The sequence below is a fragment of the Streptopelia decaocto genome (genome assembly GCF_964273445.1).
Source record: "Streptopelia decaocto genome assembly, chromosome: 5".
Taxonomy (NCBI): Eukaryota; Metazoa; Chordata; class Aves; order Columbiformes; family Columbidae; genus Streptopelia; species Streptopelia decaocto.
The window spans coordinates 20,002,997-20,030,754 of record NC_138659.1 but is presented as its reverse complement, the minus strand read 5'-3'; the positions used below and the strand labels follow the sequence as shown (position 1 = coordinate 20,030,754).

The 27,758-nt window shown below is 36.9% G+C and overlaps 1 protein-coding gene across 1 annotated transcript in view; it reads right to left on the bottom strand.

Annotated features, from left to right (window-relative positions):
* Window positions 1-27,758, bottom strand: part of VAV3 (vav guanine nucleotide exchange factor 3) — a 161,777-nt gene that overhangs the window by 95,283 nt on the left and 38,736 nt on the right. Inside the window, exons 3-5 of the mRNA XM_082052620.1 lie at window positions 7,422-7,480; window positions 6,492-6,557; window positions 3,406-3,514 (exon numbers count right to left, since the gene is read on the bottom strand). Coding sequence (XP_081908746.1) covers window positions 3,406-3,514; window positions 6,492-6,557; window positions 7,422-7,480 — 234 coding nt within the window. The remainder of the gene's footprint in view (window positions 1-3,405; window positions 3,515-6,491; window positions 6,558-7,421; window positions 7,481-27,758) is intronic.

Sequence of the window (27,758 nt, the reverse complement as noted above, 5' to 3'; positions counted from 1 at the left end):
ACACATGCATGCATCTTCAACAAGACTCCAGGATTTTTCCCTGTAAACCACCAGACTCATAGCAAGTTGAAGTAATTATCAGCACTGGACTCTTTAAAACATACAAAAATAACTCAGAAATCTGATTTCAAAAAAAGATACCTAGAAGAAGGTATGGAAGCATTCGTGTCAAGCAAGACTCAAAACACCTGGAGACATATAGGTTAGCTTGGAGACCAGACACAGTAACTAGATAGGCTCTTGCAATTAAAATCAATAACTGATCTAAAATGTTTTCTCCAAAAACAACAATAAGCAGTAGCTTAATAAGGAATAGTACTATTAATATCACATCCTTTCTGAAGGCCATTTATCAGTTTGTAATACGCTTCCAAGGCATCCTTCAGCATATCCCTGACTACATCCTATCTTTTTTCACCCAGTGTAGGGAATCCACATACTGCACATATTAGACCTGATGACTACAAGTTACTCAAATACAGGAGGAGCCAGGACTAGAAATTTAGTACTACAGCTCTTTCCATTCAATAGAAGACTTCTAACTTTTGAACAAAAGTTGCAAGTCATACAGGCACATAAATCTTTGTCACCATTCATCCTTCCATTTGCTGTTTTGACATATCTCCTCTACCGTTCTGTCTCCATGTGACTCTACAAGCAGCTCCTGCAACTGCAATTTGGCTTATCACTCTCGTCTACCAGGTGATGTGTTATCTCAGAAATTACTCTTTAAAACCCAAACGGTGCAGTTATTAATTTTCCCAAAACAAACATTAAAGTGCCATCCTTATCAGCTGCAGACAGAAGTAACCATTTTGCAAAAATCCAGTCTGTCATTATCATTAGAAACATACTTTGTGAGGTGTGCATCACCTGGTACAAGCCTCACCAAAAAAAAAAAAAAATCTATCATTTATTCCCAAATTCTTTGGCAGGAGGAAGCAGGCACTGTCAGTTAACCATAGTTAATTAATCTCAATAACGTATTAGAATTTGACATTATTACATTATTCAGGCTTTCAGTTATTTTTCACCTTTACCTTTGTGAGCCCAATACTGTTCAAATTGCTTGCAGTATTTGCACCAACCAAGAAGTTGTTGCACCCAATAGGAGTTTATATCCACTCACAAAATGTGGTGATTTGTTGTTCACCAACTCTCATAAGAGCAATGCAAAGAAAATCCTGGGATTCCACTTAAAACCATTCACTTCAGCTTTGCATTCACCTAATCCAAACAGATCATTCACATAGGTGCTTTTGGCAGAAATTAACATATCAATTTCCTATCTGTACCACAAACTTCTAGAATTTGAGTGCAATAAACAAAAACAGAGACGAAATAAGAACTAATGTGCAATACCAGTACAAGTGAGAAAAATTGCCTTTGAAGGTCAGCTATTGCTAGAGCAAAATTAGCGGAACGGTTTACTTTGCAAGATAACAATGACAAATCAAGGATAAGGAAGATGCAAAACATTTTGGCTGCTATTGGAGACCCTGAACAGTATTGGGTTCTTCTAAAAATCTCCTTGAAGACTGTCCTGTGTTAGTGTTTTCATATCCAAGGAATTATCGTGTAGGATTCAAATGAAACAACTGTGCAAAAATCATCATGTTAGCATGCCGTATATTTATAAACCCGAGAGGAAATTACCACATACTAGAAATAATTACCACATTCAGGAAAGCTGTCACAGCAAAACAATTGCAATGTCTCCATTCATTACATGTTGTGGAAAAAATATTTTGATGTACTGTGTTTTCAATTTTCATTTACTTTCTATAAGATACAAATACAAGTCTGTTCAATCTGAAGTATATAGGCTAAGATGCAACTAAAATTAGAATGTGAGAGTGCTGATTGCTATATTAATCATTTGCTAGAAACACAGATATGCAAGAGTGACATTTCTAACAGGAAAGAAAGAACGAGAGAAAGTTTACACACTACCAGCTGCAAGAGATTACCAACTGTTACAGCTGAAAAGAAAATAAGCCACCCACACTCATTAAGTGAAACCCAAAACTTAACGCATTTTGAGTCTCAGTATAAAATAAAACCTCAAAATGAGATCACAGTAAAGATTTCCTATGGCTCAAACACTTTTCTAAAACATCCTGCCTGCAAGTGAATGAAACTTCATTAGATATAAAACAGTATTTTTCAACCCAATTTTTTTGTTTGGCTTTCATTTAATAACCTAAATTTTACAAGGTAAACAAAATCAAGTAAAACATTAAAAACTAACATAACTTCCTGCCTATCTCATCCTTTATTTATAGGTATTACCTGCAGGGCTTTGTACTAACAGAAAAACGGGCTTGAAAACAGTATTTTTAAAACAATAGAGATTAAAACAAGACTGCAATCTTCCCAAAGACAAGATAGTGATAACTCTCAGAAATCATTGTAAAAGCAGAGAACATAAATCACATTAGACATCTCCCACACTTGTACTGAAAATATACACAAGGATTTGTGGGTTTGTAAGTTGCTTTTTTCTAAAAAAAAAAAAAAAAAAAAAAAAAGACAAAATAAAATAAAATAAATAACACAACCAAACACAGAAACATCACACTTTAGAATTTCTCACTTCTTCATGTAACTATATTACTAAAAATAAATATGGAAAAAGTAAAGGCAAGTTACACATTCACTACTTAAGAAAACAGGAAGCATAATACAGCTTCATGTCAATATATAGGAAGAAAACAACTGTCCTAAAAAACATCTTGTCATGGTCACAGACTAACCTTTTCCATGTCAGAAAACACATTTCTGAGGAAGAGCAGATAAGTACATTAGGGCTTCTCCCATTAGCAATTAAATTTTATTGCCTAAGTTTAGATTTTTTTGAAGACAGTTTCAAAAACTGACCACAGTACCTTTACATGATAAGTAAGCTACTTACATCATTCTCAGTAATAAGACCAATGTAGTGATCAACAAAAAAATACATGGTTGAATAAGTAGCAATTTTATTGGTATGAAATAATTATCAGTTATCCTTGTTAGATTAGCTGTCCAAATTAGGGCTGAAACAGCAGTGTTTCACAATATCATAACTTAATTTTGGAAGTAGGACACTTCGAAGTAAGCAGTTAATTTAATTGCTCTTAAAATAGCTGGTAAATCTTACTATTTATAACTAAAAAACTTAGCCGAATAAGTAATTATTGCACTTCATTGAAAAATTACATTTCTTTCAAAAATTACCATAGTTAATGTTCAACCTTTTGCCAAAACAGCCTGCAAAGTCTTACGTAGGAGATCATGCACTGCATATGACAGCTCAGGATGCAACTGAGCATGAGTGAAGTTTCAGTAAAACTAGCTATAAAGAAGTGATTTCATAAATATTAACTTTCAAAAATATAACTGCTATTGAATTGGAAAACGTACAGGTTGCTGTGCTGCTTCATCTTTCATTAGGTCTTCATAAACCTCCCCACCTTCATCTTCTCCATAGACACAATCATACAAATCCTCATCTTCATCAACACCAGTTTCACTGAAAGGAAAAGACAATTATAAAAGCTGTGCAGCACAGGCAAATTACCATCAGCTCTACAAGGGACTACTCCTCATAGGAAAAGATTTCTACAGTAAACAAACAGATTAATTAATAAAACTATCTAATGAAAATAACTCATTAAGGGAAATTAAGTCCATTAATTTTCTTTCCTCAACACATTTAAAATACAATTGGACTAAATCAACACAACACAGGACATTGCACAAATTTAGAACCACACAGGAACTAAACCAGGCACTTAAAGCAGCTTGTCAGGACAGTTTTCTCCTCTGCTCTCTTCTCTTCATCCCTTTTCCCATCAGATCCAGTGAAGAGGAGCTGCCTCTCCTTACTGCTTGGCATCCCACTGCACTGGGATGAGAGACACTGATACAGGTCTCTTTCCTGCCTAAAGAAAGGATTATCTGGGGTACAATACACTAAAGACTGCTGAGCCAGCAGCTGAGGGCCTTACCACTATACCATAAGCCAGTATCTTGATCACATCATGACAATCTTCAGCTACCCAGAAATTATAAAAGCAACCTTTCAAACTGGAAAAACAGACAGTTCAACAAAATAGAGTATTCACACAAAGTGTCCTCCTGTTACCCAGACTACAGAACTACCTCAACATAAAGCCAATGCTCAACTCTACTCCCAGCTAATTCAGCTTCATTAGAGTCAGTCCTGCTGCAGTTTTGCCTACTTCGCTCTAGGACTGTATCAAGCCCATAATATCTCTTTCACCCACACTTCTTAGGGTATGTCTAGAAAAGAACGCTACAAGATACTAAAAGTAGTCGAGTCATAATAATCCAGAAACTTGATCTGATGTGCTGATAATTTTGAGATTTGATATGTTGGAAGACTAAAATGCCTTCAAGAAAAATAAACTGGGGATCAGTCTGCTAGAACTAGGAAAGACAACCATTTCTGTAAGTGGATCGTCAGTACTCAAGAACAGGGCATCAGAAGCTCTACTGGTAGAGACTAATTATTTCAAAGAAATCTAAATGAGTGTGAATTGCTACCAAACAGCTGCCACATGAACCTCTTGGAAATGACAACCAAAATCACTATGTTTATAGTCAGGACTATATACAGAAATCAAGTGAATTTTTTATTTCTCATTAAATATGGGAGGCTTTTTGGTTTTGTAGCTTTTTGTTGTTCTTGTTTGGTTTTGTTTTGGTTCTTTTTTTGTTTGGTGTTTTAGTGGAGATTTTTTGTGGTTTTTGGTGTGGATTTGTTGGCTTTTTTTAATCAAGGACATCAGAAAGATAAAGTAAGCAAGTGTTAAAAATTACAGCAGGTTGAATGATTAAAAGTATGTAGTTGGGGGATTCAACAGAAGACAGAAATTGCTCACATCCTTTCCTTTTCCAACAGATACCATTCCCTGGGACATCTAGAAAGCCCAGGTGCTCCAAGGTTAGTCTAACATTTCAGCTTGCACCAGTGATGATGGTGTGCTACCATCTCACATTAAACACTAGCAGTTGTGCCATATGCAGCACAGACACACACCATTTTACCACCTACACTCCAGCGAACAAAAGCTGGCAAAAAAAAGCAGAGTAAGGATAGAAACATTTAATTACTACTGCTCTTCGTGATGGAAACCCTTAAATTCATTCTAAATTCTTTAGACATCGTTTAAACCCCAGGGACAATTAAATTAATTTTAGTCAAATACACTTTCTAATTAAGATAAACTAAAAAATGCGGGCCATTTGCATTATTCACAAGCACTTTTGTTTCTTGTGAAGAGAGAGTACTTCTCAAATTGCTTCCTCCACAATTGAGACAGCATGTAGATATCATATTTCAGTGAAGAGTGTTTGTAATTTGATGCAAAAGAAGAGCTACAAATCTCTATTTCTTTGGTATGATTTGTTAAATCATTGTTTTGTTTTTAAACAAAAGATGGTCTCCCAATACTGAATTTGTATACCTATTTAAGAACTGATAGAAATATGATTTTCAAACAGTGCTAATGTCACCACATCTAAGAAATGAGAGCATCACCTCTAGCCCACCTGGGTCTCAGAGGAGTCAGCAACTCCCACCTTCTGTATGTTCAGCTACACAGAGTGAGAAGCAGCTGCCTATGAGACAGACAGCGGTAGGAAACAGGGAGAAGCTTTGCAGAGAAGGTGATAAACTGAGCGACACCAACCATGGTGAGCTTTCCCTTCTTTATGCGCAGTAAAGAAACAAACCCACGGTGTGAACTGCAGCTATTTCACTGCATGGAAGCAAGTGACATACAACATGGACCAGAGCCAAGACAGAGCCAGATGAGCACTAGGGAGGTGAGCACTGGTGAACTTTCTGCTTTGGGACAGCAAGCTCTGATCCTAGCTCTTGTACAACATGATTCCTAATGGATCTTAAGATATCTCAAACATAGGATACAAGAGTATTCCTGACAATTTTTTATGCCTAGATGTATTTAGCTCACCAGTCTGCAAAATATAGTTGCAGTCCAGCATTCAATACTATACAGTATGTTCATGTCTATCTTATCTGTACCTCAAAGCCAATGTGAAAATTGTCAATAATTAATAATCCTGCAAACATTTACCCAGATAGGTAAATGCATCCATATGAAGAGTGATATTGATTTTTAGGGAAATTACCTACTTGAATTATGATCCAAACACACATTTTCATTGCAAGTTCAAGACAATTTCCTTGGGTCCCTTATGACTGATAGTGCAATTCTATGAAAGCATTCTCATAGTACAGACAGATAATTTAAAAACACATTTGTGAGCTATTTTGCTACCAGCACCCTCTATGAAACGTGCTTCCTTATATATACAAATGTATTACAATAATTCAGGTAAGCTTTGAGAATTAATTCTTCCTGGTCAGCATAATGGCTAACAAAACTTTTTTAAAATCAAATAGCTAGCATGCAACTGAAAGCCAAAATGTATAATTTAATTAAAGATTTACAACATACTCTATTAAATCAGGAAGAGCTTTGTAGATATCTTCATCATCAATACTTTCTTCTGTAGGGAAGGGTCTATAGAAAGAAAAATAGCATGAATTATAGACAGCACTAGCCTAATCACATAGTGGGGTTGTTTTTTTTGGTTTCTAAATTTTTTACACAGATTGCTCTATGTTAATGTGTTTGTAGGTTCCCCTCTTTCTCTACAAAACAGTATACATTGTATCTAGATTTCTACTTAATAAAAGACCCTACTAGATTGGGTTATAAATCATTACTAACAAACATCACTGTCACTTTTTCAATTGAGAATATTAACTACTATTTACCACAGGCCATGGATTACAGGACTGGCTAAGGAATTTTGTCTGTGTTTAAAGAACATCACCCATTCATATATGACAAAACTGCTGAATCAAGCCTTTCAAATGACGTAGAACACCAAAGCATGGAGTCTTTCACCTTCTCTCACAGCTCACAATTATAGTTCATGAGGTTAGGTTTGGTTGGGGTATTTTGGTTTCTTTTTGAAAATGAAAATCTCACAAACTTGACAGTTTTGTTGATATTTAGAAGGCCAAAAAAAAAAAAAAAGAAAACTCATTTGTCTTTACACGGGTTAGCACTGCATCAGTCTGACTTACAATCCATTGTCACAATTACCATACAAGTTCCGTGATACTAACCATGCATTTGTTCACCTCATGTTTCACCACAAAAAGTAAATGTAGTTTGGGCACTTCAGTAAGCATACCAGAGACAGAAGGCACCATTCGGAACTCCTCAGAGGTCCAGAGCCTTGCTTAGCTGTCCACTGGGCAGTATGGTTTACAACCAGAAAAGTTCTCACTGGGGGACACTGCCTATACTGCCTCTTACAACTTTTCCAAAGAGCATCATGCAAGAGGCCCACCATTCACCAGTGCAATAACATACCTTATTCCTGTGCCTAATGCAATAGGAGTGCGAGAAAGTTTTGAAAGTGTTTCTATCACCTAGAGAAGAACAAAACAGAAACTATTATTAGTTGTAGAACAAAGCAATAAAACATTTTGTTCTCTATTGTTTAATTATCAGCAAGACCATTTTACATGGAATTATGCAGACAGACAGAGAATCTGGCTGTGCCAAACACTGAGCGCACTGAATGTCCATGGATTTCCCATGAGCTGGTCTTCAGTGCTTTTGTGCTGGGGGATGTTATGGGAACACAAAGAGAGGAAAAGGGAAATCGCTTCTTTAGAAGTTTCAGCACAAGTAAAAGCCATTTGAAGTGGATTTTAAAACAGGTCATATGTGTCACAAATTATACATTCAATATGCAATTTGACTTGGATGTAATTGCAATCAAATTTTATCTTACAGACTCCTTTGAAGACTTTTTTTTTTTTTCAATTTTATCTCCAGAAAGAAAATCAGAACGTATTAATTTGAGCTTTTCCAAACACCAGCCAGAAGAGGGAGCCAAATGCCAAACCAGCAGAACGCCACGTCTCAGGGCTGGCTTGCAAAGGAAACGTAATCTCTTCTTAGCCAAACAATTAAAGAAGCTGCACATTTGAACCCATAAGCATTGTTTCTTTTTAGAAGATGGCAGCAGTCTGTAATCTCCTGTAAGTGCTCAAGAGTACACAATAAGAGAGAAATAGAACACTAGGGAACATAGAATACACATACACATGGTCACATAGATGGGAGTTATTTTGCTGTCAGCTAGCATAACACAAGACCAACTTCCACTCTGCCTATCATGTCCTCTGTCACAAATATTTTCTCTTATTTTGAGCACTATCAGACTGGCAAGCCTTATTTGCTAGAGAGAGAAAAAGAGCCAAATTACACCCTGCTCAAATTTCCATACTTCCGATTACAAGGTTCCCCTGAACTTCCCAGAAGTTTCAAGTTAGGTCTTTACAAATTAAATTCTGTATTAAGCTGAAGTGAAATCTGAAAATAAGTTTTTTATCAGTAGTATCAAAATTCAGTACAGCAATTCTGTGTTCCATGGGCAGTTGGGAGTAATCTCTACAATTAAAATTCTTTATTTTTGAAGTTCTAATTACAAGACTAACCTGACCATAAAACACAGAGTTAAAAGTACATCTCTCAAAGGAAGGACAATGACATGTTTACACAGGAGAATGGCAAAGTAAAAACCACAGAATAATCCCCAGCTACAGAGCTTAAAATGAAACTACAAAGCCTCCAAAGTGAACCAGGTCCCACATGCAGATTAACAAAATTCAAAATGAACTATGTGATATTACTCCTGTGAAAGGAACATTGAGTTCATTTAAGCTGCTGTGAAAATTAATGTCACAGAAAATGTCGGTTTGCCTTACAGAAAAGTCAACAAATAATAAAAATAAATAAGCCAATAGATGTGGGCACCTAAATAATCAAAGGTGTGGGTACATTTATTCTCATTTAACAGAAGAACTGCAGTACAGCCTAGAATAAGTGTTGGAAACTATGAATAGAAGATGACTGAATAAACCATAAAGTTAATTAAAAAGTATTTCACATTAGTCAAAAAGAAATATATATATATCTATTCCTTTTAACAGTCTGCTGTTTCAGGGAAGTTCTGGTTTCTGTACCAGACAAGAACCTGTCTCTGCATAACTGCAAGAATCCCAGTGCAGGATGGTAAGAACTGCTAAGCCACGTGAGACAAGACTCTATAGAAGTTAATTGAAAATTCAATAGCTGGCAAATTGTGCTGTTCTGACAGATAGGTGAACATTGATTGGAGATATCACAGGAAAAGAGGTTTAATGATTATCGAAACAGAGAGGGGCAAGTCTGGTGAACTAAATATCCCTTTCTTGTTTCAACGTGTTATTTCCCAGCACACAGAAATATTTTTGCAAAATATTACACCCACACAAACCCTTTTCCTTAGAGGGATTCTCACTTTTATCCAGCATAATTAAACCCAGCAGAAGTATGGCTTACTCTTTACAGCTAATTATGATTGCCTCAAGATAATACTGAAGAGATCTGTACCAAAAAAAGTTTTGGGAAGGTAACTCGCAATCACACATGAAACTACCACTTTCTGGTCAACACACTATTTTAGCACCACATACTTGTAAATACATTTGCTCTAAGATCAAGTGGGGCAAGAACAGATTCTCCTTCTACATGACATTTCAGATCTTCGCTTCTGAGCCACTGCAGAACTCTTAAGAGCTCCAGAATTTCTTGGTCTATACGGAAGGTCACAGTTATGTATGGGCTGAGTTGTCAGAAAAAACAGTAACACTTTCAACAGACATTCATCAAAACAATACAACTAAACCCAGCAAAATGTCTGACTTTCAAACCAACAAAGATTCTGGTGTTTTTCAGAACAGTGCTATTCTGAATCCCTATATATTTGATATGATGGAAGCTATAATATAGTGCAATTTTGAACTCCAAAATTACAGTGTACCATACACGTGAAAGTCCATAACATCCAATTTAATGCTTTTCATGAGCTTTTTTTTTTTCCTTGTTCTCTTCCTTTCAGCAGAGCTTTAATCCGTTTTATGCATTTAACCCTAAATGATTCCCCCGTTCTCTTCCACAACAAGGACTCAGACAGATGCTCCTGTACCTTAGAATGAGGCTAAACTCATCTTGGCTTAAGTGCAAAAGTAGCACTCCTTGCTTGTACAAAGTCCGGAACAACAGGGCTTCCAGGGCTGGCTCTGCAAGAAACAAATGTACGAAGAGCTGCAGAGCCTTTGCACACACACTGTTAACAGGAACAGGTAGTGAGAACTACGTACCAAGTAAAGATTCGTATTTATGCGCTGGCTAGCTCTGACACATGAAAAAAGAAACACTTATATTCCAAAACATCCTGCAATGACTACATCCCCTCATACGGGAACACTCAGTAACTCTATGACTTTACTGCAGTGAAGCTGAACCTGGGAGACGCCAGCAAGAGACTTTCAGGCATAAAAGGGAGCCCCACCTGCACCCACACCAACAGAGTTCCTTTGCACTGACTAATGCTGTCAGCCAGAGACTAAGCAAGTCTTTAGAAGTCACATAGAAGCCACACTTGCTTCAAGAAAATGTGAACATCCAAGTTGGTTTATCAGTATATAGCCAGCTTATGCAAAATATGATACAAAATTCAAATCTCCGGTCCTGCAAGAGGAAGTGTGTATCAGCCCACAGCCTGGCAAATGGCTCTGCTCCTCAGTGATGTCTCAGGCACAGCTGGCAAGAGCAGTGGGCTTGCACTACACATTAACTTTTTACTTCATTCATTTCTCTAACAGCAGGCGGTTTTTGGCTTGGTATTTATTATTGTTTCGTGTGACTTACTGTTGCAGGTCAGACTCTCCAGTTTATGTAAGCACTTTCGTATCCCTTGCCAAAACGTTATTTTGTAATTTCCTGCAGCCATACTCTTCAGTAAATCACATCAGATATTCCTACGCACACTTACAGCAGCAGTACACTAGAGGGACTATTTTACTTATTTCTGTAGCAGTGGTATGTCTAAGTTTAAAATGTGTCTTATTACGTATTTTGGTGGGGTCACTTTTTAGTCTTGTTTCTTAAAAAATATCTTACAAATCACATAGTTCAAGATCAGACAAAGCATGTTTTAAAAGTACTTTTCCACTTTTAAAAGAAACAGAAGTAATTTTACGACTCAACTGTCTCCCCAAACAGGCAACGTTTCCTTGCTATTGACAGCTGCTGTCAGGACTAGAGCCATATTTATATTTCTGATGTTTACCTCAACTGAAAACATGAAGTGATCAACAAATGTTGATGGCAAACAATTTCATAGTTTATGCCAATAAAACCTAGAAAACCTCACTTGTGGGGTAGATCTTCAAAGTAGTTGTTTCCACGTATGCACTTAAATCACAATATGTTCTTCCAAGACACAGTAAAAGTCACAAAGAGTCTACACTTGTATTATGTATCAAGTCTTTTTTCAAAATCTGGGCTTGGTATTTTGAGTATTGCATTGTGTTGAAAACTTAGCTTTATTGTCTCCCTCAAAGTGAATTTATTTAGCAGGTACATAGAAACAGATTAGCATAACATAAAGCAATTATTTGCCAAGGCAAAATACTTCCAATACCAACCTACTTTTTTACATGCTATGATACTTTTTGTTAAATGCACATGGGTTTCTTCCCAAACAGGTCCTACTTCACTGTGTCAAATTGGGGGAGAATCTTCAGTTATTAAGGAAAATTAATCCTTCAGAGACCTGATAAACTCCTTGGCTATGGTCTGTCTCCACGCCAGTCTCTGGGTTTAAAGGATGATCTGGAGCACCATTACGTTCAAGAAGACCTTAGGTCTCTAAAATGCCTAAAATGCCCCTTATCAACTGACTTTGAAATAGTTGTGTTTGGTTTGCTGACTTTCAGTTGCATAAAAGTATAGCTGTGTAAACAGTATATAAAAATAATACCTGGTTTGCATGTAGTTTTAACTACTTTCAAGCAAAGAGAGCTCAATGGTTGCATAAGACTGATTTAGGCACCACCATGTCCAAGGAAACTACAGAGCTGCTATGAGCCATCTCAGAAAAGCGAGGATACCTGTATTTTACTATAAAGAAAGGATGTTTTTCTGACCACACTTGACAAAACCCTAGCATCCCTCACTTTTCCATGCAATATTAGAATAATTAACCATTGTCATTTCAAGAATCAATTCCTTCAAAAGCCTGTCTTGACCACACTCAAATTTCCATTGGCAAAGAAGGCACTTGCTCATTTAATACAGGATACATTATACAAGGGAAATACTATATTCTGTTCTGCATCATCTTCCAGCTGACTTTCAAGTAAAATTTATCAGCAAGACAACCATGATTATGAAGTGGTTAGACATACCCTAGAATATTTATCAAGGCTACATTACATTTCCTGTGTTTTTTATTTCTTGCCTCATAACATGATAAAATTGATTGAAAGAAGAACATATTGGTTTTGACATTACAAATATCAAAGGGTTTAATCTAGTAGAAGTTCATCTTAGAATATTCTAGATACTAATATTAAGAGCACCGAAAGGTAAGAACTCTTGAAATATGTACGTGCATATATTAATTAACTGGATATATACATACACCGCCCAGACCTCTGGGCAGATTATGAAAAACAAAAAGCTAATGCAAGTAGAAATCCAGTGTTCCTAGAGAAAACAAAGACATATACACTCTGTATCACTATGGTAAGGCTCTTACAAGGCCGGTTCCAAGTGTCTCATATGCAAAATTACTTCAAAGCCAGAACTGCTACTCATGCCCACATGCTGAGTGAGACTTCATTAAGCTATTTTCAGTCATACATCAGATTGAAGTGGGGAGAGGGGGGCGCGAGAAGAGAAAAAGATAAATCATCATTTTGTATATCTGTCACTCAGAGATAAAATTGCTATAAATGAACATATTCTCATATTCTCAAATATCTTATATTAAGAAGAAAGATTTATCATTTGCTGCCTTGCAGTTTTCCAGGCCATGGACAACCCTGGATCAATACTTCATTTGGTGGGGCAGGGGGGGAAGGAGGAGTGAGCAGGGAACACATCTTAATATTTACTGTAATCCATCACTAACTTTTAAACCAAAAGACCTCTAGGAACTGTTACACTACATTTGCATTTAACTTGGCTGACGGATATGAAAAAGTACATGTAGCCAGACAACTCCAGGGCAATTACACAGCTGCTGATCTAATGAGCATATGATTCCAAGTAAAGGGTGTTCATAAGTTAAATTGAACGTTTTCTCTCTATCTGCCTTGTTCTGGTCTCATGTTAGTACTGTGTGTTGGTTCAGGTGAGTTTTAATCAAATCACAAGCCTCTAGGGAAGGAGAAAGTTGAGAGATTTTCAAAAAAGGCAAAATAAAAGACAGAAGGGCAGGGAGAGGTGGCCTAAAAGCAAACCCTTTATTTCACATAGTGGCACCCCTAACGGGCCCTTAAAAACAAACAGCAAAATTCAAATATCAACTATGCAAATAAGCCTCTAATAAATACTGCTATGGCATACATTCAAGTGTTGAAATCATACTGACACAAACACGTGGAAGACAATTTACAGCCTTGGCACCTATACCAACATCCCCTTAGGACCACAACAGTCTGCAGATCTCCACCAAGTAGAAATGTAATAGCCTGGGTTTGATTACACAAGTGTCACATATAGCTGAAAACTGATTTTCACTTCATTCTAATAATTAAGTCCAAGCTTTAGGTGTAGAGCAGCAATTGCTGCAATCCAAAGCAAAGTCATAAATGTACTTTTCACAGGGATAATCACCAGCTGCAGGATGCTGCCTGTTTCCTCACTGACATCACCTTCAGCTACCCATATTCTGGCATCTCTCATCATCCATGTCCATTCTTCCATTTCCACCGAGCTACATCCTCAGGAAATACACCTGTAGACCGCTCCATCTTTCTTTCCCATCAAGACTTAGCACTGGCTCAGTAGCAGTAAGGAAAACAGCCCAACTGTCCCAGGGAACCAAAGCAGAGAAATTCACAACCCTGAATCAGGAGCCTCCAAGCAAATCCAAAATAAAAGCCAAGACAAAAACCTCCTGGGTGTTTCTTCTTTCTGCTTGTAGATAAGCTAACTACAGAGATGAAAACTGCTGGGACTTCAAAAGCCATGAGGAGATGCAACATTTTCTCCAAAACCTTGTAGAGGCAGGGTAGGGAGAAGGATAGTTTGACACCAGGAAGGTAAGCTGAGACAGAGATACAAAAGAACATCATTTTTAAAAAACACCGTAGAAGACACAAGAGGACAGATGACCTGATGTACAAAAGGACAGGTTAAGGATGGGCATATCTTCCCCTTTTTGCAAAAATAAAACATGTGACATTAAGTTAGAAATATCCAAAACTTAAGAGTTCTGTTGTTTACTTTTCTCATCTCTAAATCATACCAATCAACACTTGAAAGTCATATGTTTACATTACAGACATAAAGTATTTATAGTGTTTTTCTCTAGGACAGTAGAAGCATAAATGTAGCTTCCAACAACAGTAAAGGGCAGGTTAGACCTCTCACTAGCCAAACCCCTCCACCATCCTTTTCATGCATGGAGTATTTTTAATATTTTATCCCCGTTATAAAGGGTGGCACCTCTGATCACACAAAATGCTAAACTGGAATAGTGGCACTGGCAGACATAACTACACATGACTGCACACACTATTCCTAAACATTACTTACACACACGCAAAAAAAAAAAAAAAAGAGAGAGAGAAAAGAAAAACTGAACACTATCCAGGAAATCATAAAACTCAGTGCCATACTATTAGGAATATAATAAGCAAGTCTTTAATAATCAGTATCCAATTATGGACAGAAAGGTATATAATATTAAACAAAAGTTGTGCTTAAAATGCCATTTTTTTCAAACTTTAGATCAGTGCCAAGGCTACAGTTGCTTGTCAAAAAGCATGAAAGGTTCCCTAGACAGTTCTGCTCGTATAAGGAACTGAAAACGTCCAAATTGCACAAGCAGCACAGTCCTGTCACTTAGTTCCTTTTGTCCAAAAGTCTAAGAGACTCACCAAAGCAAGCGCAGGGAGAGAGTTTTTGCAGCCACTTCCTGCCTGCAGCTGGTGGTATTGGTTCTGTGAATATCTTCCACCCTCACCACACTTTGGGGGCTTTAGGGCTGGGTTTGAGTTTTGGTTTTTATTTTTAAACTGTTGCTTGAAGAATGACAAGCTTACTTCAAGCACTGCTGTGATATAAACAGCACTTAAGCACTACAGCTAATAGCACGAGTGCAGACCGCCTTCAAGCATACTATCCTTGTGAAAGACGGAAAATAGGATTTTGTCCTTTCTGGTCCATTTATTACATTTGAGGTTTGCATGGAGGGCAAAGGAATATAAAAGGATATGCCTAGGACTGTACTGCAAAACCTAGCTGCTACTAAATTTCAAGGAACATTTAATGAAGAACTGTTGTTTTTACATAACTGAGGACCTGGTGCCTGACCCCAGCAGAGCAGAAGGACCAAGAGACATCAGACTATGAATTCTTAATGTAATACATAGTAATATGTACTGACACCTGTATACCTACCGATACCTGTATTGATAAGTTAATTTAGGGGGAAGTGTAGTCAAAGTACGAGGAATCCATATCTTAAATAGATTGATAAGGGGAAGGGTATTGTGTGTATCGGGATAGTCTGTAAACCCTGAAGTACCCAACCAATGGGGAACAGGGGAGGGAAACTGCAGCCAGGATTTTGGGGAGATATCAGCAGGGGCTTTTTGCCCTATTAGGTGTGCCTACTTTTCGGTAGAACACATACTTTGCCGAGAGATCCTGCCTGGGCCTATTATATTTGCAAAATAATTGTTTCCAGCAAAATCATTCCAGTTCCATTTGTAACAAACTTTATAAGGATAACCTGCACTTACAAACATCATCTTCAAACCGTATACAGCTTTGATCAAGTGCTCGCTTTCAACGCTTTGTGAACAGCCTTACTGATGATACCGCAATTTTTATATGGGTCATAACAGTAAACAATCAAGGAAAAAATAGCTTTTTCCTGCATTTTAAACAGTACATTTTAATATAATCTTATTTTTTTCCTAAATGTAAGCATCCAATTTAAAATCCTTAGTGAACTAAAATGAGCTTATCAAAGGTGTTCAGACTTTGAAGCTTTTTTAAATAAGAATGGACATAAATCAATGGTGTGTGTATTTTGAAGTTACATTTCTTTTGCCACTGTCCTTTAACAGACTTCAAAAGACTATTTTTACATGTTTGAAAGGAACAAGCAAATTCTCTAAACTGCAACCACCAGTTTCCACACTATACATTTGGATGCTCTTGACCTTGGATATTTAAAATTATCATACAAATGTTTTAGGAGTGCTTTCGCATTCATTATTGATTGCACCTCAAGTATTGTTTCAGGTATGCATCCTGGAGTCTAAGTGACATGTGGTTTCTTCATTCCCATTGTATTATTTCACTTTAATATTTAAACTGATGCCTCCTTGTCAATTTTGATATTAACAAGCAGGATATTCAGAGGAGACTGTGCAATGAAGCTTTTCTTCCTCTCTTCTGCTAAAAGCAGAGGAAGATCTTATTCTTCCTGTCTTGAGTGAACCAGTTACTACCACACTTCTCCCTTTTCTGAATTTACTGTAACCATTGACTACAAATTGAACTAGAGCATGGCTATGCCGAATGGTACTAAGTCACACTTGAGTGACAATCTGAATTTATTACAGTGCATAATTACTGAAGATAAGGATATATGCTAGGGGTAAACACACACTGCCATGTCCCCTTATTCTCTGTGAGAAAGAACACCTCCCCTGCTACCATAGGCAGTGCAAGGGAAGTGAGCTGTTCTCTTTGATGCAATTACCCTCCAACTCGGTCACAGAGGCTTAAGAAAGCCCAAGGCTGTCTTGCAAGCCTCACACTCTAAAGATCACTCTTTTGTACCAGGAGAGACAAGGGACTGGATCAGTCCATTGGGCAGGCACTGCACTTACCTTCGACACTACAAAAAGATACACAATACAGAACTCATTTTAACTGTCTTCCGCTCTTATTTTAAAAATCATATTTGATACAAGATAAACAGAAAAAAAAAAAAATCTTGAGAAGACATCCTGCAATGGGAGCAGCAGAAACCTGATAAAAGGAGTGGTTTGGTTTTCTCCCTAATTGTCTGTTCTTTTAGATTAAATATATATATATACCTAGTCTTTCTTTAGGAAAAAAAAAAAAAAAATACGTTCTCATTATGTTTGTACCTAATTATCCTTGAGGTAGATCCTTATACTGAAAATTACAAAACAAATGAGAGAAACTAACTGCTAAATTTATTTGCTACTGCTTAATTATTCTCTTGCTTTGTTCACTTAAACACACAGCAGCTTGCAGGTTGTATTATCTTCGTATATATCTTACCCCTCCAAAAGAATTCTGTATTTCCAAAATGCCACTGCAGAACTGTACAATCAAGGGAAGGTGGGATTCCTCTCTATTTTCTTTTTTAAAAAAAATGTTTTTAATATATTTATACTTAACAGTGATAACCTACAAAATACAACTTCTGTGCTAGTCAGTGTTTGTCTGATATCATATCTTCCTTTGTACTGATGCTGTCCTCATGCTGCCCATGACAAAATTAAGCCAGCCAGACCTCAGAGAGCTTACCATCTAAAAGATCAGTTAGAAGACCAAAGAGACAAAAAATACACTAAAGGGTAGTTCATTTAAAATTACTTCTTTTTTGAATTTTCGTTTTTATCTAAAACACATCTATCTAGGTCAATGTTTCTTCCCAAGCCAGCCACCTATTAACATTGTAAAACAATGTACAAAGGTATTGAATACAAGAAACCAAAAGTATTTGAACACAGGGATAGTTGCATAAGATCAAAAATTCCTCACCTCTGTACCAGGCATAACATCATATTAAGTGTTACACCCATATTATTTAAAAAGAGTCATAATAATTCTACATACCTGGTCTGTCCTGTCCCAAGTCCTTCCTCCCCACTTTTAAAGTACTCTTTGCTCTATGACATGATGCCATCCCTAACTAAGGAAAACAATATTTGCTTTAACTCTTCCTCTCATTTTGGGGCATGAGGGGCAGGTGCATTCATGAATGTTCTAATATTAATACAACTGTGGGGTTTCAGTCACTCTATTTCTCCTACAGGAGAAAAAACAAATAAACAACAACACAACTTTACTATTTTGAAGAATGATTTACTCTTCTGTTGTATCAGTATCTAAAGATGCACAGAGGCCAACATTTCTGATACAAATCTAAGAACTGCAGCACCAGACCTAAACTGCAGAGAGGCATCAAATTTCTTTATAATATATCTAACAATGTTAAGTGACTCACATGTGTTGTCCTTCAGACAGATACTTGTTTTTCAGTTTTCTCTTGTCCGGAGATTAAAAAAGATTTTGAGTTCTTCAAGCATGTGATAGTGATCATATTATGTATTTTAGATGTAGATACTATGATTAATAAGAGCAAACCACAGATACCTATCACTAGCCATTTAGTTATATTTAATATTAAGACACCAGCACTATTGACTTCAGAAATTTCTGTCCTCTGCCTTGTGCTCTTCATGCACTTGTTTTTGCCCTGTACTTCAGTTTGCTACTATCTTATCTGTGCTAACCCAACTGTTTGCATAGTCATGTCATAAATTACATCAGAGAATTGACACACATAGAGAGAGGGACTGATTTTTTAAAACGTTACCCTAAAGGGCAGATCAGCTCCTCTGCTTATTTCCCAGCTCAGCCACACCATCAGATATGCTGGCAAGACAAAGGTAGCAGAGCAAAGGAGAAGCAGTAACTTACGATGATATAATAATACTGCCCCTTGAAATACATAGGACTATACCTCACCTTTACTCTATAAGGTTTATAGGCATTTCCAAATATTTTGTGTGGAATTTTGCTTAAAAGCATTTATGAAAGGGCACGGGACTGAACAGATCCCAGAAAGGAAACAGGTTACAAAACTTAATCTACGGACAACTTCAGTCCTAAAAACTTACAACAAAAACACCAGCAGCACAGAAGAGTTCAATGAATCGAGTTGAGCATTTCAGTCCAATACGGTGTGTCCAAACCAAACACAATAGCCAGAGTGTTATTTAGTCCCACTACAGTCAACCTCAGCAGAGGCCTAACATTGAACTAATCCAAGATCAACTGCGGGCAAGCAAATACACCTAGAAAACACATGAGTAGTGCTGAAAACTATTCTCTGTCCTACACAAGACTAAGCTACCAGAGGAGGCCATGCTTTATGAACATCAGGCTCCCACATCTTTTGCAGGCAACACACGAAAGACATTTTGGGGAGATAAAACTGTGAAAAAATATATTGCGATCAACCAAACTTGTATAAGCGCTCTGGTTTTATATAACATATAATATGAAAGATAAACCTCATGTGATACCAATATTCTCCTAGTAGTTTGTCATAGTTATTATAGTCCCAGCGAAAGGCAATATTTGTGGCAAAGAGAGTTAAATTTTCATGATTCAACTGCCCTTGGTGGGGGGAAGTCATCAAATACCTGAACCTTTCTTTGCAGGCTTCACAGTAAGTACAGGTTTGGAGCAAACTTTTAGAAGTTGTAGTCCATGTCCAGTCACTACATAACTTGAGTTACCTACCTTCTACTCTACCTTCTCTACTTTTTATATCAAACTTCAAATCTAAAGCAGATCAGAGATCAGTTAAAGTGTATGCAAGTTCATGAATGCTAAACAAAGTGACTGAAACAGTCTCAATGCCAAAATTTCAAAGCTGTTAAGCATTAGTGCTTGTAATTTTATCCCACAATAACTGTAATGCTCCTTAACATTGTGTCCCCTCAATGTATCTCCCTTTTTACTTGCAAGCACTAATTTTACTGCTCTCACATATTTCCAACAGCACAGAAATTCCCTTGCTGCACTCATACTAAAAATAGTAGCTTCAGGGATGAGACAGCATCAAAACCAGTAAAATCAAGTAAAGCTTAACAAAGGCAGATGTATGAAATATAATCCTCAGACAACAGTGAAGTTGGAGGGTTTGGAGAGACAATTTTACAAAAGTTTTACAAAAGATGAGAGATGTCAAAAGGAGAAAGACATAAGAAGTTGAAGGAGGGTGAGGCAATGGAGGAAAAGAAGAAATCTCATTCTAGGAAAGTAATGATGTCAGCTTCTGAAGGGGCTTGATGACAAAAACATCACCTCGAAAACTGGGAAACAAGAAAACTGAAACCAAACCTGAAAAGCAAATGAAATATAAAATGAGAACAAAGAAAGTCACAGTTCGCTTAATGTTAATTTTTTCCCAAAAAGATGCTACATGTTTTCCACCAAAAAAAAAATAATTATAACTTCAATGTATGAGTCGTCTTTTTTAGATATATTAACACTGTTAGTTTGTTGCTGTAGCTGAGATACCTACAGCATGCACAGCACACACAATGTGGATTTTGTGAGTATGTGAATCAGTTCAGTAAAAGTTATAGCATTTGTTGCGAAGTTAGATTTAACTTTTGAAAAGTTTTACTGAACTGCTGTTCAAGAATAACACAGTTATTAAAACCACTCTTATACAATACCTTTTTTTTGTATCACTTGTTCTGCAGACTATAGAGAAAAGCTTTTAAAACCTGCATTACAATAAATGATAACTATTTATTTTACATTAAGATGAGGGCCTAGTTCTCAGTCAAAATTTAGGTCACAAATGTAACAAACAGGCCAGGCCACTGCTGCACAATTTTAATTTTTCAGTGGATCTTTGATTACTGATGCACTTACATTTCCCACTGTCTGTGCCACTCGGAACATGCACCACATGGCCTCCATCATCAGGAGCCTACTACAACTTACTAACATCCAACAGAGCAGGCAAAGAAAAAGGGTTTCTGACAGGATTCACCACCTTGCCAACTCAAGGCTCCTCTGGCTATCAGAAGCTTCACAGCAAGGGGATTTTTCCCTTAAGAATTTAGTCTGCCAAGTGAACATGGATCAATTTAAAGCCATCATTAGGTCTAAGGTACTCTCTCAGATGGATTCATATCTACCAGCTGAGAAGCTTTGATACAATGGTACCAAGTCATAACACCTCTTTGAGTATGCTGACCTTGTTTTTAACATTTTACTTAACATAATTAAATAAATTTATAGTTGAACTCCCCTGCATACCCATAGCTGTACACTTGCAAACATGCAAGGAAATGCAAGTTACTTAGATACCATACCGACACAAACAACCAATTTCACTGTGTCTGAGCAAATTGTTTTCAACATGTACACAAAAAGCAGAATGAGAGCTAACACGGGTAAGTTTAGTTGGGTGGATTCATCTACTAGCTACTATCCATTAAAGAGTATATTTTTCATTATATTAGGGGACTGGAAAAGTTTTTAAAATCATCTCATGACTTAGCAAAGAAAGCATCTCAACTTCTACATGAGCTTACATTATTATTTTTACTTGGCCAAAGCAATACATTCTCTCAAATGCTCATGAAAACAGCTGCCTCTAAACCAGCACCCGGATTCATCTTCACTTCCCATTTCAGGGAAACCACGTGGAAATTACATTTTGGATTTTCTTTCTCAACAGTGTAATGCAATAAAGCCTCTCATTCCTCACAGAAAAATATATCTAAGAAGAAAAAAAGCTTATGCTCACTCTTATTCACTGTGCTAAATAAGACACATCTTTTCTCTTAGCCATAACCAGGAACATCCAGAATACATTCCCAGTTGGCATACTTCCACATACTCCATCTCCTGCAACAGTAGGAGCTGAAGACCTGTATTTTAGCATCAAATATGTGCCCAAATTAAACAAACAAATGCAACAGCATCCAAACCAGCTTCTACACAAACAAGTAAAGATCATTATCTTAGGCACTCCATTTGTGTCCCCTGAACTAGGCAAATATTTAAAACCATACCAGCCCTGAACAGTAACACAACAACATAAATTTGATAAGACACCCCCATACACCTTCTGCCCATACACTTGCGAGGGGACAAGCAGCAGTAAGAGTGGCACAGGGAACAGCAGCCCTTGCTGGTGGGAGCTGCCACAGCAGAACACATTTGCACCAACCACACAAGAGAAGAAACACAGGGTCATCTTTCCATCATAACTTGAGGGTCTGAACACCAAGCTGGGGTCTTCTCCATGCAAAGGGAGAATGTAAGTGACTCGAGTCACCACAATGGCCTCACAGCCTGACATGACACCAAACTTTTACACTCACAAAAGTTGGTACATGATTAACAATCTCTCAGATTTTTTTTTTTTTCCGCTTTATATGCCTTTTCTCCTTGACACACCTCAGACAGCTTGGACTGCCAGCACTAAATGGAGTTTCTGCTTCGGCAAACACAGACATAAGCAGAAATGCACAATAAAAAGCACAAACATACCACAGAGCACACTACACCTCCTTGCCTTGTGCAGTTTGTTCAGCCCAGAGCTGCTCATTGCAGAAGATTCTTGCCGTTTCTACACAGCATTTTCTCTGGAAAGGTCTTGATCAGCTTCTGGATTTCATAATCCAGGCTTCTGAAAAGTGCTGTCACTCAGGAACTCTTTATTGCCTTATTTTCTGTGATATGAGCCTTATTTTCTGTATTCAAACACCAGTACTAGTTTTTGCAGCCACATTTGTGAAGTACTGCTAAACCCTCCTGTTCAGTGTTGTCTAATTCAGTTTTAAATGAGGAATCAGTGCATCTGGGAATTTAAAACTGAACTCTGAGAAACTCAGGAACTAAGTAAATCCAGATTTCTGACCTCTTGAGACATCACAGCAGTTCATACATGTATGCGTTGATCAATATTTGTTATAGACACCAATACATGGATGATTGTTCCTAAACACCCCTCTACTGTGTAGCAAACTGACTATTTTTGAACATCAACTTTTCTTAAAAAATAAGAGGGAAACTTGGTTTTAAGAAAAATCTACAATTCAGCATTAAAACATCCTTTCGAGTCACTGCAAATAAATTAACACCTATATTATGACTTGCAAATTTAAACATTTTAAAATAATTCTATTGAACAATTTTTTGGTCACAGTTTAAGTTCTTTCTTTGCAGCTTCATTTCAAGAGTTCTGTTTTGGTTGTTGGTTTTTTTTCAGTTTTGACAGCGGAAATAAAACTTTATCAGAACATCAGTGCTAAGAATTCTTTTTCTTTCCAGAGGTTTGCTCGTGTCAGACAACACTGAAGTCTAGTCTCACTGTGCTATTCAACAAACGAAAATATGCTCTGAATCAGATGCAAGAGGAAACAAACAAAACCACACTTGAAAATTTCTTCTTTACATGATCAAAATAAAGGAAGACAACCTCATATTCAAGTTCTAACAAATGTATAAGAGAAAAATATGCTGAATTGTAGGATTTCCAATAGAGCTTTAGTTCTCCTCTAGCACTTAGTATTTATCTGGTAGGCAGAAAAATTTGAAAATTTATTTAAATAAGCACAGGAACAACCGGACCAGTCTCCTGGTAAAAACCAAGAGACAAAATGAAACTGTGGAAACAAATGTGAAATGCAGAAACTGAAAAGGCCCAAGAAGTAGTGTATGAAGGGGGATGTACACCAGGCTGCAAAACAATGTGATAAGAAAAGCAAAGGATGAGGGCAAAGACAATGATGAAGGACAAACAGTATCTAACCAGGGAAAATGAGAATATTAAAGTGGAATTGGCCATACAGGTTATGTTCTTCAGCTGTAAGGCTAAAGCAAGGGAGAACACAGGCCAGCGTGAAAAGCCAAGCGTGGAGGAGGGAACCCGGCAGCTCTGCTGTGGCCCAGAGCCTGCTGCAAGTAGCCAGAGCAGTGCGAGCAGCCTGTCTCTGCTCTTCCATTTCACCACCTTCCTGGCCGTACCTCATCCCTCATCTCTCTGCCTTTTCACTTTAATACAGACCGATACAATACCATTGTATCGCTTCAAAACCAATTAATTTTAAGAAATTCCAACAAAGCTAGAAACAGGGAAGGATGAAAACATTTTGTCCCATGTGAGTTCCGTACTTCTGAATTTGTACCATGGGGGAGGCATGTGATGCTACTTGGTGTGATTATTATTTTGTTAACTTTAAGTTTGTAAGTAGCACCTTTTCCTAGCATTTAGGTGACTATGCAAGGCACGGGTGGACTACTCACTTCTACGAGGGAAACATATGTAAGGAAATATCTAAAAGCTCTGCAATTTGAATAGAAATGTTCTCATGCACTCCCATTTAACTCCGCATCCAGCATCAGCATGCTTAGCACTGCTGAACTGATGGTTAATCTAATTAATAATACACATAAAGGCAAGATTTAAAATCAGTCTGGTTGTGGCTCCAACAGATTGCAAATTTATGCCACCCACCTGTGAGTGGCAAGTCTCCATCAAAAAAAAAAAAAAAAAAGTCAGTGTGAATTACTCTGTAAAAGTTCAAAATCAAAGTGCACATTATGCTTAAGTTCCTAGGATTTTATCTCTTTCATCAAGTTTTGGATGGTATTATCTAATGTTTGCTAGATATAGGAAAATGACTTTGTCTTTCCTACATTCTGAAAAAAAATGAATTCACATTCCATTTTGTTTATTTTTATAAGGAAAATGTCTGTAAAAAGTAGGATAATATTGGGATTTATTTAAAATCAGATGTGTGGTCTAGAATCCACTTTTTCAAAAACAAAGCACATGCTAAAGTGTGTTAAAAATATTAATGTTAATAAAAAATATTTATCCTAATTTAAAGCAACCTTGTACTAATTTGGCCAGGAAAAACCTGTTTGTTTTCTAATTAAGGTACAATCATGCTTCAAACAAACATTTTTTTGCCACAAAACCCCCAACTGAGAAAAACCATTTTATATCTAGTCTACATCCAGCCTCCAAGTTAGCATATACAAAAATGTAGACCTCACCATTTCGAAGATAGTCTGACGACATTTCTAATCAGGTGGTTTCAGAACTTTCATTAACTTCACTGAGCTAATACTTCAAGACTTATAATGAAGCTTGTTTCCAACACCTAGATTATTGCCCACAGATTATACAGATTATCCACTACATCAGGTACTCAGGTTGTATAACCTTTCCTTTAGCTAGCTGAAAAACTCTCAAGAGAGGTCCTCCTCCTCCCCAAATCAAAATAAGGGCCAGAATCTCAAAACGAATCTAAAACTATGTCAACTCAACACTATTTAGTATACCAGAATAAGTTGTAAGAGAGGCTGCCATATACACAAGCGCTGAAATCTCAAAATGTGTGTGTGTGTGTGTGCGTATATATATATATATATATATACACATATAGTGCTTTTCAAATAAACTGGTGGTGACCAAGATGTAAGATAAACTCATAAGAAACTACAACAGCCAAGTAAATATCTTACATGGGAAAGAAAGTGACCTCAAGACAAACATGCACAGTGGTTCCTGGCTAGCCCTTTGTTTCATCTATGAAATTTCCTATTCATTACCTATAAGTATTTAAAGGAAAATTTGCAAGTTTTTTTTTTTTCAAAAAAAAAAAAAAGTTTCAATCCTTGTTCCACTGTTTTTGAAGGGACAGCTTTTGAAGACAAGTATACATTGTATGGGATCATTACACCACATGCAAACTACAACTTCTTATCAAGACTCTGATAGCGGTAATATTAAGACAACAACTAGAGCCAACTGTTTGGACAGTGGCATTGTTTCCTTTCCTAATGCCGTGTTTTATTTTACTTTGCAAATCTTCTGTGACGTGCTGGGTGATGTCACCTCCTAGTCATCTCCGCAAGCCCCGAAGCAACTCCCAAGGTATATTTAGGTCCATCGTCAGCGGCCTTACACACAGCTATTGCTATGCCTCATACCCCTGAGGAAGATTATTCTCTTTTTGCCTAGCACTGGGGGAAGAAAAAGCTACATAGTGAAATGCATCTGCAACTCTGCTTGACACTTTACACTGAACTGTGAGTTTTGGACAACATCTTACCCCAGTGAAGACTGAATGGGAAACAGTGAAAAACTCCCCATCCCACCAGTGACCTACATTCAATTTGTTGCTCTATTGTCCTGCAAAGGCACGGGCAATAAATCCTCTCTCAAATCATTTACGTATTTTGGTAAAAACTGGATTATATAGTGCACTGAATTACTCAGTATCAATTAGCCACTACAGGAAACACACATCATGTACTTGCACAATGTCACTGATATATTTTTGCTCAAATCGGTTCTACTTTAGAAACATTTTAAACCTTTCAGCCTCTTAAATTTGGGAATGAAACAAAAAGTTTCATTTGGGGAACAAAATATATTTATGAGAACTAGCCATCAACTGGTTTTCTTAAGTAATTCTGCCAAGTGTCCCTTACATATTCACAGAACAAAATGGTTTTCAGTTGAAGATATATTCAGACCTATACACAACTCAAATTAGAAATTTTGTTTTATTAAGGTTAAAACTTGCATATAAAATATGCTTGAAATAGCACCTTTCAAAAATTCAAATTTAGTTTTGTTAGATTCTTCAGCATCACACTGCATTGTGCAGTGTACCTATGTTGCTACTTCATACCAAAGGCTCTTTACAGGCAGGTCTTGAGACCTATGCTGGCCTATTAGAGTTCTCAACTGTAACTGGGTGAAATCTAAGAAGTTATTTACTTGTAGAGGTTAGCAGTATCTTAAGCGTGTAATTTAATTTCATTTTTGTTAATAGTTTTGTTTGACAATACTTTTAATTTCTTCTGTAAAATTACTTTATACTTAGCAATTGTCATTGTTTGCAGCTGGTTTTAAACAGGTTCCCCAGTTTATCAGGTAATACATTCATCATAAAATTTACACTGAATTATTATTTAATGGTTATTTTGGAAATTAAATCCTCAGTTTTCAACCACCAAGATTTCACCTCTGAAATGTCATGAAAAAAGCCATGAAAATGCAAATTATCTGTTTAATAGAACTTTTTCCAAATAAATCTCATCTTGTGCTTCACAGTTAAAACCATTTAAGATTCAAAACCTAGGATCCGGCATTTCTGCTGCAACATGTTTTGACCAAATGAAAAAGCCATCTCCGTAAACAAAACTAGGGTTTGCACAAAAAGATGCATTCATTTTCCCAGAAATAGCCTTTATGATCTCGATCACCTCAAAAACAATATAAGCTTTTCAGATTTATAAACAACTATGTTGGAAAAATAAGGCAGAAGAGTGTATTTCATTACCAAACTATTTCAACTACCCATCCTTTCCAAAAGCATGCAGAAGCTGTGCATCTGACATTTATTCATAACACAATTACCATGTCAGAAAGAAAAACAGCAGGAACACAATTCTTTATTAGCAAACACCTCTAGCTCTGTTACCAACAGGTTAAGTAAAAGCCCTCTAACACATTTTGTAAACACTTCTTATTAACTCATACCTATTTCCTTTTCACAAAATACTCAAATGTTTCCTGCTGCAAACCATTCACTACAGATTTCACTTTCTATTGTAATTGGACAGAAAAAGCAACGAATGAAATTACAGTCAGTCTAACTACCAGAGCATTCTTCAGGCTAAGCTACCCCAAATTTTTAATACTTACAGAGAAACGAGCAGCAACTACTGTCTTTGAGAATGCATTACTATTCGGGACTTTTCACTTGAGTACACTTCTGCTTTACAAAGGAGAACTACCAACCA